The 17,984-nt window shown below is 49.3% G+C and overlaps 1 protein-coding gene across 1 annotated transcript in view; it reads left to right on the top strand.

Annotated features, from left to right (window-relative positions):
- The first annotated feature begins 1,149 nt into the window (after positions 1-1,149).
- Positions 1,150-17,984, top strand: part of ITPR3 (inositol 1,4,5-trisphosphate receptor, type 3) — an 89,517-nt gene continuing 72,682 nt past the window's right edge. Inside the window, exon 1 of the mRNA XM_006882082.1 lies at positions 1,150-1,238. Coding sequence (XP_006882144.1) covers positions 1,150-1,238 — 89 coding nt within the window. The remainder of the gene's footprint in view (positions 1,239-17,984) is intronic.

The raw sequence follows: 17,984 nt of genomic DNA, 5'->3' as shown, positions 1-17,984 counted from the left end.
AGATGGCGGCGGCGCCCCAGCCGGTCGCTTCCCGCACCAGCTTTTGCCATTATTGGCACTCAGATGCACTATTAACTCGCGAAAGTAGCTCTCTCTCCGCCACTGCACCTTTTTTCTATAAGGAAAGACAGGAGCCAAGAGTTTTGGAGCCAACTCCTGGAGTGGGAGCGGCTGAACTGTTTCGGAAGTTGGATCTCTTTGTACACAAGAATGCGGAGAGAGAAAAAACCACCAAAACCCACCCCATTGCTTCATTTCCCCTCGAAGCCTGAACACTTTCTATTGTGCAATGGAAAGACTTTTCACGTAGAGAAAAATGATTCTCGATTCGCGCAGCGAAGGAATGAGCGCGCGACTCGGCGTGAGACGGCTCTCAGCTGGGCGCAGAGACGGCGCGGTGGCGGCCGCGTCCCCAGAGTGTGGCTCGCAGCGCGCCCGCGAAGGTGCTGGACGCCCCCTTCCACATATGTCCCCACTGACTCTCGAGAGCCGGGGACTAGTTTGTAGTTCAAGGATCCCGAGGGCAGAGAGGGTCCTGTGTTACCGCGGGCTCTCCCGCTGAGGATGCAGCTCTGTTTGGGGACTTGGTGAAGCTGGAACTCGGCCCAAGGGAGTCCGTCAAAGGGGCGCCCCCTGGAGCTCCGGGACACCCTGGAGTCGCGCAAGGCGTCTTCGGGGGTCAGGAGGGCAAGCGGCGCTCTGGAGGCCTCGCGGCGGCCGCGCAAAGAACGCGGGGCGCAGGGGGGGCGCTGGCGCACATGGGTGCCGGCGGGCGGGGCGCCACTGGGTGCGGAGGGGGGGCGGGGAGGGGCCTCCCCGCCTCCCGGGCGGGATTTGCATGTGTGTGTGGCGGCCCCAGACTTCCTGCTCCCTCTGCGCTGCAGGTACGCGCGGGCTGGGCCGGCCGGGCGGGCGGCGGGCGCGCCGAGACGCGGGCACCTCCTCACCCGGACGCCGCCACCGGCTCCCGGGCCGCGCCGCGCCGCCTCCCGCTCCCGGGGCCACCAGCCCGCTGCGACCGGCTCCGAGGTGCGGGGGCGCTCTTCCCAGCCCCCTCCAGCCCCCCGCACGTCTCCGTCCCTCCACCGAACCCGACTCCGCGTCCGCCCCGGCGTCCCCGCCGCCCCGGGCCCCCGGAGGGCCGCAGCCATGAACGAGATGTCCAGCTTTCTCCACATCGGAGACATCGTCTCCCTGTACGCCGAGGGCTCAGTCAATGGCTTCATCAGCACTTTAGGGTGAGTGAGCCGAGTTCTCGGGGGGCGCGGGCGGAGAGGGGGCGCGGTGGGCCCAGGTGCCAGCTGTGTGCCTCCCTCCGCCGCTCCCCAGCCCCGGGTGTCCCCGAAGAGCGGGGCGTATGGCTCGCCTCCTTTAGAGAAAGGAAGTGCAATGTTTGCTCAGGTAGAAGATAGGCGTCCCGCCGGAGCTGACGGGAGGCCCCCCTCAGCGAAGTCTCCACCCTCTGCTTTCTTTTGAGGGGCGCAGGGACATAGACTTCCTCCGCAGGTGGTCCCAGGGGCGGGCGGGTGGGTGGACCGTCTAGGGCCTGGACGTCCCCATCTCTGGGGTCTGTAGCGGGTGAGCTACGGAATCCTCATTCCGAATCCTGTGGCCCCTCCGAGGGTGCACCTTCTCCCCACAGCGCACTTTTTGGGTCCCACCCTCGTTCAGTAGCGTCCTTTCAACTCCTTACAGGCGTCCCGGCTCCCTCCTCCTCCTTCTCCCCTCCCTCCGTCAATTTCCTGCACAGCTACTCTGGCGCCCCTGGGTCCCGGGTCCCAGGGTCTCTCAAGCACTTTACAAACATTAATTACTTCTGGCCGCCACCCCCCAGGGCCTGGGCTGGGCAAACAGGGAATCATTTCATGTTCTCAGAGAGGGCCAGGCCTGAAGAGAGCATACAGGCAGGAGAGGATTTAAAAAAAAAAGGGGGGGGGGAAGGAATTGATCTTAAAAGGGACATTTGGATGGATTGAACCATCTGTGCCTTCAGGGTTAACTGAAGGGAGACCCTGATACCTTTACCTGGTTTTCAGTTAAGTTTTATCTTTACCACGTGCAGGTAACCATAAAGGTGAAGCTATACTTCTCTGCTGACCCCCCACTCAGTTGGATGTCAGTAGGTCATTCGGTGTGTCATCTCTGGGGGCTTTGGAGGACATCCCTGACACCCTAAGCCCAGGGCTGGAGCTGGACCCTGCAAGTTCACCCTGAACTTGGGAGATCAGAGTCAGCTTGACTCCCTTGGTTTTGCTCATGGTTCTTTCAGGTTTAGCTTTAGTCCTGCTGGCAACAGTGGATGTGGGTGGGAGGGTTGGCTGTGTCAACAGGGGATTCTCATGGTATTCTAGTTTATCTAGACTTCATCTGAGCCTCACCCATTCCCCTCTTCATTCAGATATGGAATCCCCTGGCCACTTGCCATCCTTCACACCCCCACCCTGCTCCCCCACATCCCATGACTTCTCCTGTGTTTTCAGTTTTCCAAAGGATAGAGGTAGGATCACATTAAAGTCAGCATCTGTGCTGTGAATTTCTTCCAGGGTTCTGCCTGAAGCCAGGGCCTGCACATTGTAGGTGTACAGCAAACACCTCTGATAATGCTACAGAGATAAAAGAGGGCTATGGGGCGTTTGCAAAGCACGTAGAAAGCCCCCTTCCTTTGTATGTAGTGTCTGAGCAGCAGTGAAGGCTTTTGGGAAATGACCATCTCCTCTATTGCTTAGAGGAGATTCTTATCATCACAGAGCTGAACACACAGTGGGTGCTTTCTAAGTACTTGTGAGATTTAACAGAATCAGAAAACATAAAATTTTGTTCCCTCTTACTTGCCTCATACAGGCCTCATCCTTTCAAAAGGGATTCCCTTATAACCTCATAACATAACTCCATCTTTTTTTTTGCTCTTCCTGCCCCAGGAAGCTGGGCTCTCCAGTTTACTTTGATCTTGGAGCAGGACCTAGTGACCTCCAGTGCAGAAACCTCCAGCATCTCCTGATTTGCAACAGGTGGACACCCACCTTCCCAGACTGACATTCTTTCATGGGCATGTGTAGGCTCCTGCTGAGTTTTCTGGATTTCCCACTCTCATCCCCTTTGTTCATTTGCTAAAGCACTAGCTGCACCACTATAGTACTGATGCCTGGAGCCCATCCAGTCCTCTTTCTCATTACCTTTGCTCCTGTGTTGCCCCTGCCCTCCAGCCTTCTTTGCCTGGGTAAATCTGTTCCACCCACTGAGACCTTGTACTGTGTGGCTTGCCTCTTTTGGGAGATCTTTTCAGGACAGAATTAACCCTTTTTCTTTTTACATTCACTCTGCTTTGTGCAGACAACTCATTGTTGCTAATAATGTTGTTTTACAGTTAGCCAGAGCGGTCTCTCTGTAGGCCCATTGGACACTGGGCCCACTGCCAGGATCTAATTAATTACTCTATTTGTCTGCTCATCACCTCCATTGACACTGTACTGGGCGTAAGGGATTTGGGCATGTATGGGAGCTGTGCTTCCTGCTTTTTGAACTTAGAACGTATGCTAGGATGATTTCTAAGTACTGTGAGTCATCCGTACTCCAAGTGTAGCCTCAGCATTGTCTGGAAACGTGTTAGGAATATAGGCTCTAGTGCTCGCTTGGACAGCACATGTACTAAAATTGGAACGATACAGAGGTTAACATGACCCCTGTGCAAGGATGATACACAAATTAGTGAAGTGTTCCATATTTAAAAAAAAAAAGAAAAGAAATGTAAGCTCTAGATCCCCATCTCAGTCCTACTGAATCAAAATGCAAGCTCATTGCTGTTGCATCAGAACTGACTCATAGTTGACCCTCTAGCTGGTTTTCAGAGGCTGTAAATTGCACAGGAAAAGATTGTGTGCCCTTTAGGTTAGCAGTGAAACTTCCTGCAGATTTGGTAGTGTGAAAAGCATTTCTCTAAATGGTTTTCTCTTTGCTCCATCTTCTACATTCAACTGTTGGCCCCCCTCTACCTTCATTGAGTCTATTTGGGTCCATATCCATAAGTCCTGGAGGGTGAGTTGGCTGAGTTCCCAGGCTAGCCCAGTGTCTGAAACCTGGAAGGTGTCTAGTATTGATGAAATGAATTTGTTGAAGACAGGGATGGCTGTGATGGGCAGGGGTGGTGGGAAGGGGCCTTAGAGAGGGAGAAGAAGGCTGAACAGCCTTTGGTCCTGGTTTGGTTTTTATGCAGGACGAAGCGGAGGAGGCCAGTTAGAACAGCCTGGATAATTTGAACTCCTATTGAAGATTGTACATTAACTCTGGTCTCTGATGGTGGGAGGGGTTTGAAGAGTGGCTCCTCGAGCAGGCTGAGACTGCCAGCCAGTTGGGGAAAGCAGGTCCTTACCTGTTCTCAGCAAGACAGTGTGCCTTGGGGCCGGTGCCCCTGCCTTGCACTTGGGTGGGAGGCACAAGAGGCTAGTGCTGGAGTGGCTTGTGTGTCAGCTCAAAGGTGAAGGACTTACAGTGACTCTTGGGCCAGTGGCTGTGGGGACCCTTGAGTGCCCAAAGGCCTTTAACAGTGGAGTGGGATGGGGAGGTGAGGATGACTCTTAAGCTTACAGCCTGACTGATCAAGGGAGTAGGCTCAGAAGGACCTCTCCTCACCCCACAGAGCTCTTTGTTCATCTTCCGGCTTGATCTGGTTTCAGGAAGGTGGGCACTGGAAGTCAGGTTCCAGAAGGTGTGAGGATAGATGGAGGTGTGGAGAAAGTGTATGGCCCTCAGGTGGGGTGTCTCTCTGTCTCTCTTGCAAGACCCTCTTTCTCTTAGCCTAGATGTCCCCTAAGGTGCTCTGGCTGCATTTGAGAATCCCCTGGGAGCTTTAGAAACTTAAAAAAAAAAAAATAAATTCCAGCTTCCAAGTCTCATGCCAAACCAATTGTATCAGTGTGTTAGGGGTGGGGCCTGGGTGTTGAATGTTTTAGAAACTCCCTAGGTGATTTGAATGTGTGGCCAGGACCAGGATCCCTGATGTGAGGTCCTCAGCTGTCAGGCTGTGGGAAGCCTGCCTGTTCCATCTGCCTGACTCTCTGCTCAATTCATAACCTTTGTCAGACTTCATGGAGTTATTCAACAGATGTGATTAGCATTGAATATCCTCTATGTATCATACACTGTCATGGACAATGGAGACTCAGTAGTAACCAAGACAGAAGTGACTATGCCTTTGAAGATCTTATCTTTTAGAAGGAGAAGACTAAAAAGAAATATTATGCCATAGTGATATGTACTTTGTAGAACAGTAAGGCGGGAGGGGAATAGGGAGTCTAGGAAGTGGTCTTTTGACAAGGATGGTCAGAGAAGGTCTTATTAAAGTAACATTTCTTCAGGGCCTAAATGAAATGTGGGAGCCAGAAAGTGAATTTGCTTTGTAAACTTTCACTCAAATCACAACAGAAAGTTTTAAAGCCAGAGTTTAGGAAGATGTAGCGTATGTTCCTACTCTCATGGAGTTTGTAGTTTGCCCGTGGAGGTAAATTTTAGTGCCACATGATACCCAGGAACAAAGAATTCATACTCGGGGCCCACCCCCAGTGCATGAACCTTCAAGTGGATGCCAGTTCATAGAGACCCTCAGCAGAGTAGAACTGCTCTCATATGTTCAGAGCCTACCAGTGAGGGCTGTGTTAGTTGCCTTCCAGATGGGCCCTGACTCATGGTGACTTTATTTACAACAGAATGAAACACTGCCTGGGGCTCAGTCACCCCCATTACTGGTTGGTGATTGGATCATTGTGACCCAGAAGGTTTTCACTGGATGATTTTTTGGCAGTAGGCCACCAGACCTTTCTTCCTAGTCTGTCTGAGTCTGGAAGTTCTGCTGAAACCTGTTCAGTGTTGTAGCAACATGCACGTCTCCACTGACAGATGAGTGGTAGCTGCACATGAAGTGCATTGGCTGAGAATTGAACCCAGGCCTTCAGCATACGGGAGGTGAGCATTCTACCCCTTTTGCCAAGTGCACAGAGATCAGCAAGGCTTTTTGTGTTATATGCTGAAGGCCTGGGTTAGGCTCTTGGGTTAGAAGCTCTTTGACCAAGCTGGTCCTACCCTTCAGGAGGTTGTAGTTTGGTTTGAGAGACAAGTGGGATTTGAAGGTGACTTAAAAGGGTTTCTTTTTCTTTGGTCGTTTTTAGAAATGGGACCTTGCTTCACTTCTGGCTGCTGCCTTTGGGGCCCTGTTGCCTGGTGTGTGGCCCTTCAGTGCCATTTATAAGTGCTGATTCTCTGGGGACTAGGAGATTCAGAGGCTTCTGTTGTACACACTCCTGCCACTTCTTGACATCTTTTGTTGGAATAGTTTTTGAGAATCAGCCCCCTTTCTCTTTGTGAGACTATTCTTTTGGGCCTCCAGGACCTCTGATAGGAGATGAACAATAAATGAGTAGTTGGGTGGTGTCTAGTGGGCTGACATGAGACCTTGGTTTCTCTTGGCCTCTGTCCTCTACACTTGGAGAAGCTGGGAAAGATGATATGTAGGGACCCTTTCTGGGACACACGTAATTCCAGGAGGTGGGACTGCCCCTCCCATGCTAACCACATTCCCCAGGCAAGTTTCAGACCTGCCCTTAGCTTTCATTTAATCATCATTTGACTGGAATAAGATGTTGAATTTACCTCTGCCCATTCCCCAAGGCAGGGTCTTGGCTTCAGTCCACAGATTCATTATGTCACACAATTGGTTTTTTCTCCCCTCCTTCTTTCTTTCTAATTAAAAAATAATGTTCCATGGAGAAAACTTGAAAAACAGAAAAGAAAAAAAATTTAGTACTACAGCTGACAGGTTACTGGTCTGAATAACACTTTTTCTTTCTCCCCTCTAGGCTTATATGTTGTTGTAGGCTTATATACATAAATAAATACTCACAAAACAATGCCAGTTTGTATCCTGCCTTTATTTTAGGCAGTCAGCTGTATTTCCCCAGACCAAAATGCCATTGTTATGCTTGCATTGTCGCTCATGGTTTAAAGCACCTTAGTTTATTGAACTAACCCTTGTATTTGGAGTTTGGCTGTGTCTAAATTGTCACTGTTCTAAACCATTTGTTCTGAACATCCTTGTCCATGCATGCCCAAACACTTGTCCAGTTACAAGCTCTGGATCAACTCCCAGAAGTGGAATTCTGAGATCAAAGGGAAAATACATCAGTGGGGTAGAAATGGGAACTGTCGCAGAGGCTCTGACCCACTTCGTGTTATGTGTTTAGGTGTGTTTTACTAGAACACAGGAGAAATAAGACCAGCCTAGACTTCCGTTTCTTGTTGAATCAGGATGACAGCTGAGTGATGGCATAGTGGGAAGGAGCTGCACTGCCAACCTGAGGGTATGGAGTTTGAATCCACCAGCTGCTCTGCAGGAGAAAGATGGGCCGGTCACCTCCCATGTGGTTTACTGGAGGGTCAGCTATGAATTAGTTCCAACTCAACAGCATGTAACAACAGATTTCCCTTGAGTCCTCAAGAGGTTCCAGGTAGAAGGATACAGGGAGGCAGATGAAGCTGAGAGGGGTGGTGTGGGTTTTGCTTCAGGACCACCAAACCAGCCTCACGTTGAGTCTTTGGGGTCTCATGCTACAATTATCTCTGCTCCTGCCACATCTAGCTCAGACTCCAAAGAATCCTGCTGCAGCCACTTACTACTAGCTCTGCCCTGCCCTACATTCCTGACCCCACTTGCTCCCCTCCCCTGCTTGGCCCAGTGGGGCTGTGGGGTGGAGCAGTGGCTTAGGTTGGGGGGTGGGGTGAAGTGCTAGATTTTTAGGGTGGAGCCACATTAGCCTTCACTGAGATCTCTCAGTTTGGTGGAAGGATTCTGGGTTTCCATCACCCCTGCACACACGTCTGGAGTGTCCATTTCCAACGTTGCTTCTCAAGATCTCAGCCTGTGTGCAGCTGACCGGACCCCTCCCTGGAAGGGGCTGCTATGAGAGAAGAAAGGAGGAGCCCTGTGGGGGCAGGGAGACAGTAGAGTCCAGAGTTTCAGTAAATTCATCTACAGGCCTCTGGAGGTCATCTCTGAAACTCCTTGTGTATGTCAAGCCAGAGGTGGTATGGTACCTACCTTACCTCTGCTTGCAATCCCCTGCAGTGAGGACCCCAGACTCAGAACTTAAGTAACTTCTCTGGGGTCAGTTAGCCAGGGTCCATGCAGAGGAGGAGGCAGTAGCTACTGGGCCCTTGAAGCCAGGGCACTGTGTGACACAAAGTGTGGGGGTGAACATGAGGATAGGTGTTCACAGGGTGTGGGCTGGGGACTGGGGCCAGGTGAGGCTGGGTTACAGAAGACTTTGAGAGCCAGACAGAGGGGAGACAAGAAGGAGGGAGCCATTGCAGGGGAGTGAAATGATGGCAGTGATGTGTGAAAGTGTGGTGCTTTTAATGTTTTTGGTTTCTTTTTTTAGTGGCAGGTGGACAGGGCCAGAGGGGCAGCAAACACAAATCTGAGCCCGGGAGCAGCTGCAGGTGCTGGAGGCAGCTAGGCAGACACCTGTGCGCATTTGGTTAGCAAATCTCTCTTCCTTTCATTTAGCCCGCCAGCACTTTCTCCAGCCTGCAGGAGAGACAGGCTCATGAGGGCTTGGATGGAGAACCTGGTGATGGGGCAAAATAGGTCCAGGAAAGAGAACTTAGTGTGTGTCCCAGATATGATGATGATGGCAAGGGGTAGGACACAGAGCAGTAACAGTGGGTCTGTTAAAACAGTACTTGCTTTAACCTGTGCTACTGCCTTGACCCCTCCCCACCGGTGTGCAGTGTCCAGTGAACCATTAGGACATACACATGCATACCGCCTGTTGTTAGTTGCCATTAAGTTGATATGACATGATGGCCCCAGTCATTACAGAGTAGAGCTTGCTCCATAGGGTTTTCTAATCCTGAAGGCACGCAGTTCAAATAGCCACCTGTTCTGAGGGAGAAGGTTAAGCCATCTCCCATGTGATTTATTGCCTCTGAAAACCTACGGGAGGGGCAGCACTGACTTGATGGTACACAACAAGTCTTCAGGGAAGAGGCCCTGGTGTCACAGCAGTTAAATGCTCGATTGTTAATGAGAAGTCAGTAGTTTCAATTCACCAACCACTCCACAGGAGGAAGAAGTGGACACCTGCTTCTGTATAGATTTTAGTCTTGGAGACCCTGGGGGGGGGGGAGTTCTGCTCTGTCCTCTAGGGTCACCATGGGTCAGAACTGACTCAACTCACACAGCAACAACACACCACCACAACCTTTACGGAAGTGACTGCCAGGTCTTTCTTTTGTGGGATCATTTGGCAGATTCCAACTGTTAGGTAGTTGAGTACAAATTATTTTCTGTCCCTAGGGGCCTTGCCCCCTACTTAGACCTAGCGAATGTCCATGCTTTGCTGATTTGCTCCATTATTTTTAACTGAAATATTTTATGGTAAATTGCACACATTTCATTTTCTTTTTTTCAGTTCTAAATAATTCATTACACAGCTCTGAAAAACAATGTCATGTTCTTATAGAATCACAATAATGTTATTGGGTTGATAAACAATTTCCTAAATCACTTCATAGAATACATCATGGACTGCTCTCAGTCTGTTTTTGACATCTGGTTTCTTGACAGTGGGATTCAATGAAGGTTTACTGATTACGTCTGGTTCTTGTGCCTCCTGTGTCACCTGTGGTATGAAACCTGTGGCACCTCCCAATTTCCTCCATAATACATAGTTCCTGACAAGATGGTCTTGGTTATACTATAGACCAGCTCACTTTCTGGATTTGTTGGGGCTGTTTGACCTCTTTATTTGTCAGAGTTCTTCTGTAGAGGTCTGGAGTTGGGTGGGCCGGGCCTGAGAGTACTTTAAGACTCTCCTGTCTTATGGGACAGTTCTGGATTCTAGGGGTCAGGAGAGCCCATGGGTTTGATAAAGTTAATGTGTCAGGTGAGGGCAGTGAGGCTGGCCTGCAGTTGCCCCTCTTCTCAAGCTTTCTCTCTTGTTTCTCCTGCTCCTGCCTCTTTGGTTTAATAGATACTTCTTCTTGTGGTCCCAGCAGCAACTGGTAGGATCCCAGGATTTGCCAGAACCCGCCTAATCCCCAGAGCTGGACACACAGGCCTGTAAGCAGAGGCAGACATTTGGAAGGTTGCATACTAGCCCTATGTTTTCCTTTGGCAAATCTCAGTCACCTTTGCTATCTACACTTCTCAGTAGAGAGAAGCTTGGGGTTCTTAAAGTGTATAGTTTACTGTTCTTTCTAGACTTCAGTCTCTCTGAGGGCACGGAACCTTTAAAAAATCCCATATACTGTCTTGTCTTATTGGGTGGCACAGGGTGAATCTTTGGCAGAGATGCGTGGAGATTCGTAAAGTAAATGGATATTTTTGCAGGCGTGCAGGCATGCATTATTTTTCTCTGCTGAGTCATGATAATAGCCATGTAATCTAGGTTTTTTCTAAAATTTGGCTATCTAGAAAAGAGGCTCCAAGTCTCCCCATCCACTGCCAACCATTCCCAGTGTTCTGACAGTGCATGTTGTTGGGAGTGGCCAGCTGTGGGTCTGGCCTAGATCTCTGTGCCTGGCCTAGATCTTCTGGGCTGGGAGTTGGGAGACTGGGGTCTGGGACTGGCTGCATTACTAACTTGTTGAATGACATGGCATGGACTCTCAGTTCTCTCTCTAAGTCTCAGTTTGCACAATTTGAATATAAACTACGGAGGTTGGACTAGACAGAAGAGAAAGTGCCCAGGGTCCCTGCGGTACCTCCTTAGTGATTCTCCCTCCCATGGCTGCGGTGATTGGTGGCCAGGATGGTAGGTGTTGGTTTTGATTCCTGAGCCTCTGACATTGACCTGCTTCACTTCTAACTCCCTTCTTCCTCCTCCTTATCTAATCTTTCCAGCCCGCACTGACCCACCCTATTCCCTTTTCTACAGCTCTTAACTGGATCTCAAAGTCCACTGTTGGCAGAATGGGCCACCCAGCCCTGGGATGGGTGTGCTCCTCCTCTTCCCTCAGCCTAAGTTCTTGGGGTACAGACCCTCATGGACATTTCAGGGATAGCATCCTTTTTCACATCCAAACAGCTGCCAATCAGCAATTCCTCCAGAGAGTCCAGGGAGGCCTTGCCCAACAGGCCTCCTGGCAGACTCTCCCTTTCTCACCGCTGCCCCCTGCCTCCTCTGCTATTGCCCCCAGTTTAGGCTCCAACTGGTTTTTCACCTTTCACTGAAAATGGAACTGCCTTTAGCTGGGATTGTCAAGGCTGTGCCAGCTGATCACTGGGGACATGTACTGGGTGTAGGACCTGGCTCGTGTTCTGAGGCCCTTCAGTGTGGTGGACACGTCATTGAGGTTGGGGAACCACAGCTGTCAGGTAGCAAGCATGAAGTAAGGATTTCTTAAATGGATAAAGACCTGGGTTGTATATGAGCCACTGACTGACCAGTTCTGGGGTCTGGTAGCCTCACTCACAGTGAACTTCTGCAACTTCTCACAGAACTTATAGTAAGGAGGGAATGAGGCTTTGGATGTAAAATGACTTCTAAGTTACCAGGTGCACTGCACACTGGAAGGGCTGTGTTTATTAAAATGATCTTGACTGGAAGGCCTTTACGGTAACAGGGAATGCCTGTGGTTGGGAACCTTTTTGGTTCTATTGTTGAAGATGACAGGACTTGGATGGGCCAAGGCTAGAGGCCCAACCATTTAGAGCTTAGTGGGTGGGTGGGGGGAGGTAGGCGGGGCCTCTCCCGACACCTTTTGCCGTGATTGAGGCGCCCTCTGGGAGGGGTGTGTGTGTGAAGCGATGGGTCACTCCCCCCAGGAGAGCTCAGCTCTGGTTACAGTGCCAGGTGAACACCCAGTGCCGGGCACCTGTGGCCAGGCTAGTTTCGTAAATACTCAGAGGTCAGGAGTAGGGTGGGCTTCGGCCCGGGACACTGGTGCGACCCTGTGGGGAGGGCACCCTGAACCACCCTCAGTGGGAGGGGAGGGAGGCGCACGTCACCCGCCCCACCCCTGCGGTGGCACCAGCGCTCCGGGGCGCTTCTGGCGGGCTCCCAGCGTCCCGGAGTCACTCGCAGAAAGGCCCGCGCGATAACTGCTCGCCAGGCAGCAGGTTTCGCTGGGCGAAGGCGGCGGGTGTCGGCGGCCGGCGGGGCCGCGCCTTCGAGAGAGCAGCGTTGGCTCAGCTGCGGCGCCCCGGCGTCCTGGGGCGGGGTTAGGCGCCCGCCAAACTCGCTCTGAGACATCCCTGTCTCGCCATTTGGGAGTCCCCGCCATCAAAATTTACCTCACTGGTGTCGCGGCCCACAGAACCCCCTCTGGCCCCAAGTCTCTTGCAGCCCATCTGATAACGACTTTTCTGCTAATCTCTTAATAGCTTTACGAGACATCCCTCCCATTTTGATAGCACCTTGGGATGTCTCACCATAATGAACATGTGCCAGACAGTGAAGGAGAAAGCATTTGATGGATGGGATGGTTAGGGACACTTTGACCAATAAAATAAAGGAATAAAAAGAAACCGAATGCTCTGTAGAGTTTTTTTGATTGTAAGACTTGCTGAAGTAGCTAGCCAGGTCTTTCTTCTAAAGTGCAGGGGTCGGGGAGCGGGTGTCCAGGGGTGTAACAGACCCAGAGGCTCTGCATTGGAAGGGGGACTGACGCACAGATGACCCTCCAGCGGTTTCTGAGGCTGTAAATGGAAAGAGGAGATTGCCCATCTTTTCTTCTGCGGTGCCACTGATGAAATTGAACCAGAGTCCGGCCTTTAAGTTTGTAGTGCAACAATTCCCAGTGTTGCTAGGCAGTGCTATGAACTAGACTGCCATAGCTCCCTGGGTGTGTTGGAACAGCCAACAGTCAAGCACAAACTGTTCATGCTGCTCAGAAACCCTACTTGGCAGGATTTAAATAGGTTAAAATCAGTAATTTAAAAAGAACTGTGATACACCAGTATCACATTTCATGAAGGCCACGAGCCTTCACAATAATGTCGTTTCATGAAGGCCAAGAGGTTCTTATTGTTACTAACACTACTTTTTGCACATTTTTTTAGAAAAATATGCTTGCTTTTGCATATCTTTTTGTGACTCACAATTAGCCAAAACTCAGTCATCATAGACATGCTTATAAGGACAGCTCAGGGAGCACTAGTGGCACTCCGGATGAAGCATTAGTTTGCAAACAGAAAACGTCAGTAGTTTGAATCCACCATCTCCTGGGGAGAAAGATGAGGCCGTCTGTTCTGTAAAGATTTATAGCCTGGGAAACCATGGAACAGTTCTAATCTGCCCTGTAGTGTGGTTATAAGTAGCATTAGGTTTGGGGTTTTGCTTTTTAAAAGACCTTTAGTGGCACTTTGGGACCTTGCAGATGTCCTACCATCGGCACCTTTGCCTACATACTAGATGAAGAGGGGCTTTACTAAGCACTAGGTAGGGCATCAAAAGATGCGGACCATGTGGCACCCCTGCAGGGTTCATTGGGAAGAGTCCAGAATGTAAAGGCACTCTAGTGGTCCAGTGAATAAGGAATCGCACTGCCAATCCAAAGGCAGGCAGTTGGAATCCACCAACTTCTCCGTGGGAGAAAGACGGGCAGTCTCTTCCCTTGCCACGTTTAGCCTCTGAATATTCTCTGAAGGGAGTCAGCTATTTGTTGATTCCAACTTGACAGCACTAATAACACAGCATGCAGCACAGGCTTCTCAGAGTCTCACTACCATTACCCTGGGAATCTTGTTAAAATGAAGATTCAGCTCTGCATCTCTTAACATGTTCCTGGGTGCTGGTAATGCTACTGGCCTTGAACCACATTTTGAATGGAGGATGTGGGATGAGAAGGCCCAGAGAAAGCTTCTGAAGTCCTCACTGCTGACCTTGTTTCCTTGATACCTGCCACGAGAGTCCCTCTCTGCCCTACTGTTTCCCCCTCCCAACTGGCTTCCTTTTCTGCTCTTTTCGCTCATGCAGACTATTCCTGTCCCTTCTCAGCAGCAGACCTGGAATGTTTTCCTTCCAATCTTGTTTGAAATCCTCCTGGAGGACTTGCTCTCCTCCTGACTGATCCCTCTTCTCTAAGCAGCTTCCATATTTGCTCCTCAAATGACTTTGTAGATGCCCTGCAGCTATTCCACGTGACCCGTATTTGGCTGGTTTTCCGGCTCCACTGGGCACTGGCAGTGGGGTGGGGTGGTGCAGGATCAGAGACATCAAGACTTCAGTGGGTTTGCCGGAGTAGATGGGGACAGATGAACATCCACATAGTGACCAGGCAGGTTTGTGCTGGACATATTAGGCATCTAATTTTGCATATCTTTTTCCTACACAGATGACCCAGGTTGGAGGGGGGGCAGTGGGAGGGGAGAGGAGTTGGGTTGGGATGTTGTAGGTACCGTCATGCCCGCTGCGCCTGGCAGTGTATCCTGCACCGTCCTCACTATGCTGGAGCCCATTGTTATAATCACCATGTTAGTCCATCTTATTGAAGGTCTTCCTCTTTTTCTCTGACCCTCCACCTTTTCTAGCCTGGTGTCTTACAAAGGTGTTTCTTTTCTTTTTCTCTCTCAGACAGTATCTCTGAGAAGGGGAACATAGCCTTTATCTCACCCTCCACAAGGCTTGTGAATTGTCAAAGATGAGAAGTGGGGCTCCTTCAGCCTTTTTCTCTTTACCAATTTATATTGCCCTGTGCATGTCCAGCACCGCTTGCAGTGCCAGGCCTCCATCTATACTATCTTCTTCTCAGTCAAAATTTATTCATCCTGTGTCCCTTCCCCTCAGGGCTGTGCTAAGAGACATCCAGCTCATCTGATTCACTAATGTCTTACAGGGAATTCAATGAATTATTCAAGACTGCAGCACTCCTGCCTCCTGCTTCACACCTTCACTGATTGGCCAAGCTCTGAACTCTGACAAAACCCACATCTGGTACCACCAGTTGGCACCAATACAGATTTCTCATGTTATTAACTCTTGTGAGTGTGTGATTTGTCTTCTCAGTGAGACTTTAAACTCCCTGAAGCAGAGACCTTGTCTTTTACTTCAGTATATTTTCCTTAGCAGCAAGGAAAATGATTTAATTCATTCAATATGTATTTCCTGTGTACTCACTCCATACCAGCAAGCTAGGTGCTGGAAAAACTTTGAGGAACAGAACAGACATATCCCTGCCCTCATGGAGCTTACATTCCATGGATTATGGAATAGAGGATGGTAAACATTGCAGGAGTCATAATAGGACTTGATGTTGTGATGGTTTGAATCTACCAGCCGTTTTTCAGGAGGAAAATGTGGCACTTGGCTTAAAAACAAAGCCTATGAGGTCATTCTCTTCTGCATTATCAGGTCACTATGAATTGGAGTCAAGTTGACAGCAGTGGGTTTGGAGTGGGTGAGGTAGGTCAGGTGGGTTAAGTGCTTTGGAGACCAGTTAAATAGGGAAAGGATAAGACATTAGAAGGAAGCTTTGGGTTTATAATTTCAAATAGGAAAGGAAGGGAGGGTCACCCATGTGATTAAAATTGTGATACTTGAATGTTGTTGGTGTTATGTGCCCTCAAGTTGGACCTGACGCATAGCTGACCCTTCAGCAGGTTTTCAGAGGCTGTAAATCACGTAAGGGAAGATTGCTTATCTTTCTCCTGCAAAGCAGCTAATAGATTTGAACTTTTGAACTCAGCTTTTGGGTTGACAGCACAACTCCTTACCCACCATTAGGACATCAGAGTTCCCTATTCTATAAGGAGAAGAATACATTATGACTGCATATATGAAGATAATTGGATTGTATTTATTACATTTATAGTGTAATAGAAAATATAATTAACTATAAAATGTAATAATTTAATAATGACATGACACTACATTTGAGGGCCTCAGAAGTCTGAAGGAGGTGAGAAAGTGAACCAGGAGAGTGTGTGGGGACAGAGCGTTCCTGGCAGAAGAAAGAGCCATTGCCTGGTTGCCCAGAAGATTTGAAGAACATGGAGGAGGCTTTAGGGCTGGGACAGAGTGGGTGAGGGAGGGCGGGAAGAGATGAAGTCAGAGAAGTGAGGGAGTGTGTATCATGAGGCATCTTTAAAGCCATTCCTGAGGTCTTTGGTTTTACTTGGATTGATGTAAGATCCTCTGGAAAAGAGTGAAAACTGCCCTCATTTGATTTACCTTTTAAGGGGGTCCCTGTGCTGCTGTGTGAGGAACAGGCTATAAGGGCTGGGGGTCAGGGAGCCTGGGAGACCAAGGAGTAGACATGAGCTGCTAGGGCCTTGACCAGGATGATGGTGAAAGGGAAAAGAGGTCGAATTTGGATCTATTTTGAGGTAGCACCCACAGAATTACCTGACCCATTGTGTGGTGGGTAAGTGGAGGGGAGGAGTCGAGCTTTGCTTAGAGGTTTTGGGCCTATCTTGTCACTTAGTGCTGCTATAACAGAAATACCACAGATAGAGTGGCTTTACTGAACAGAAATTAATTGCATCACGGTTTAGGACGCCAGTGTCCAAATTTAGAGCGGCAGCACTTGGAGGAAGACTCGCTTTCCCTGTTAGCTCCAGGAGGAGGTCCTTGTCACTTCTCAGCTTCTGTTCCTTGCTTCCTTGGCGATCATCGTGTGAAAACAGTGTGGCATCTGTCTTCCTCCATCTGTGCTTGCTCACTTTGGTGCCCAATCTGCTCTTTTTATATCTCAGAAGTGATTGGTTTAAGACACATCTGACACTAATTTAGAGTCATTACCATAACAAAGAACACCATGATCCAGAATGAGATTACATTCATAAGTATAGGATATACAATACATGTATTTGGGGGACACAGTTCAGTCCATAACAGGGTCCAGGCAGTGGAAGGGATGAAGTTGGCATCAGCTGAGATGGGGAGCGCTTCAAGTGGAGCATGTTTAGGTGGGAGTCCAGAGACTCGGTTTTAGACATGCCAAGTTAGACATGCCTGTGAATGTCCAAGTGGAGACACTGAGTAGACACTTAGTTTCGACTATGTATGAGTTCAAGGAAGGAAACGAGTTTGGGAATTAGTGAGTAGACAAATGATGCTTCTAAACCCATGTGGATGGTCAGGAAGACCAAGGAATGTAAATGAAGGAGGCAAGAGGGTCAAGGATTGGAGGTTGGGGAGACGAAAGGAAGTTGAGAGGACACTAAGGAGCAGCTGAACCTCTTCCCCCTCTGTCACTGTGAGGTCCAGAGCACCAGCTGCGATGCTAGATGGCCTGGGTTCCAAGCCCAGCTCTGCTGATTGCTGGCTATGCCCTTGGTCAGGTTGCTTAACTTCTCTGTAGTCTGTTTCCCTGCCTGCAAAATGGAAATAATGAGAGCTAAATAAATTTATAAAATGAAACACATTTGTTTGTAAAGGATTAGAAACAAAATTGTGCTTGCAGTTATTATTGTCCTTGTTATGACTGCCCAGGCATTGTGCAAAGTTCTGGTGATTCCAGAGGGAAAAGTGCACTTGAGAGGCACTAGACCAACTGTTTGGCTCAGTAAGCTGGGTTGATAGATGGCTCCACAGGAAGTAAAAGAGTGAATAGCGGTTTGGCTAGACTTGGGGGTTCAGGAGCTGGAGCGGATGGATGTGATCGCAGACTGCTGCATTATCTTTGTAAAGCCTGATAGTTCCAGGAAACTTGAGGTCAGCATAAGGTTCAGCATGTCTGGGACAAAGGAGCTGTGAAGTTGGGCAAGTGGAGGTCAAATCAGAAAAGGTCTTATTAACCAACACAGGAAGGGGAGGCACCAAAGGAACTCTGGATTTGGAATCAGCTCTGTGACTTGAGGCGATTTAATCTGCATACTCAGTTTATTCTTCTAGAAAATGGTTATAATGACTAGCCTCTTTTGGGGAAGTTGAGAACGCAGAAACAACAGGTAAGATGTTGGAGATAGCCTTTAAATAGTGGACAAGGTTGAGATAGTGGACTTGATGGCACATAACAAAAAGAGCATCATCACTTTATGGTATTGGGAGGCA

Source organism: Elephantulus edwardii, unplaced genomic scaffold, assembly GCF_000299155.1.
Source record: "Elephantulus edwardii isolate Elephantulus edwardi_28Jun2011 unplaced genomic scaffold, EleEdw1.0 scaffold00017, whole genome shotgun sequence".
In the NCBI taxonomy this organism is placed as follows: domain Eukaryota; kingdom Metazoa; phylum Chordata; class Mammalia; order Macroscelidea; family Macroscelididae; genus Elephantulus; species Elephantulus edwardii.
Note: the sequence above shows the minus strand (reverse complement) of the source record. Positions and strands in the feature narration are given on the sequence as shown.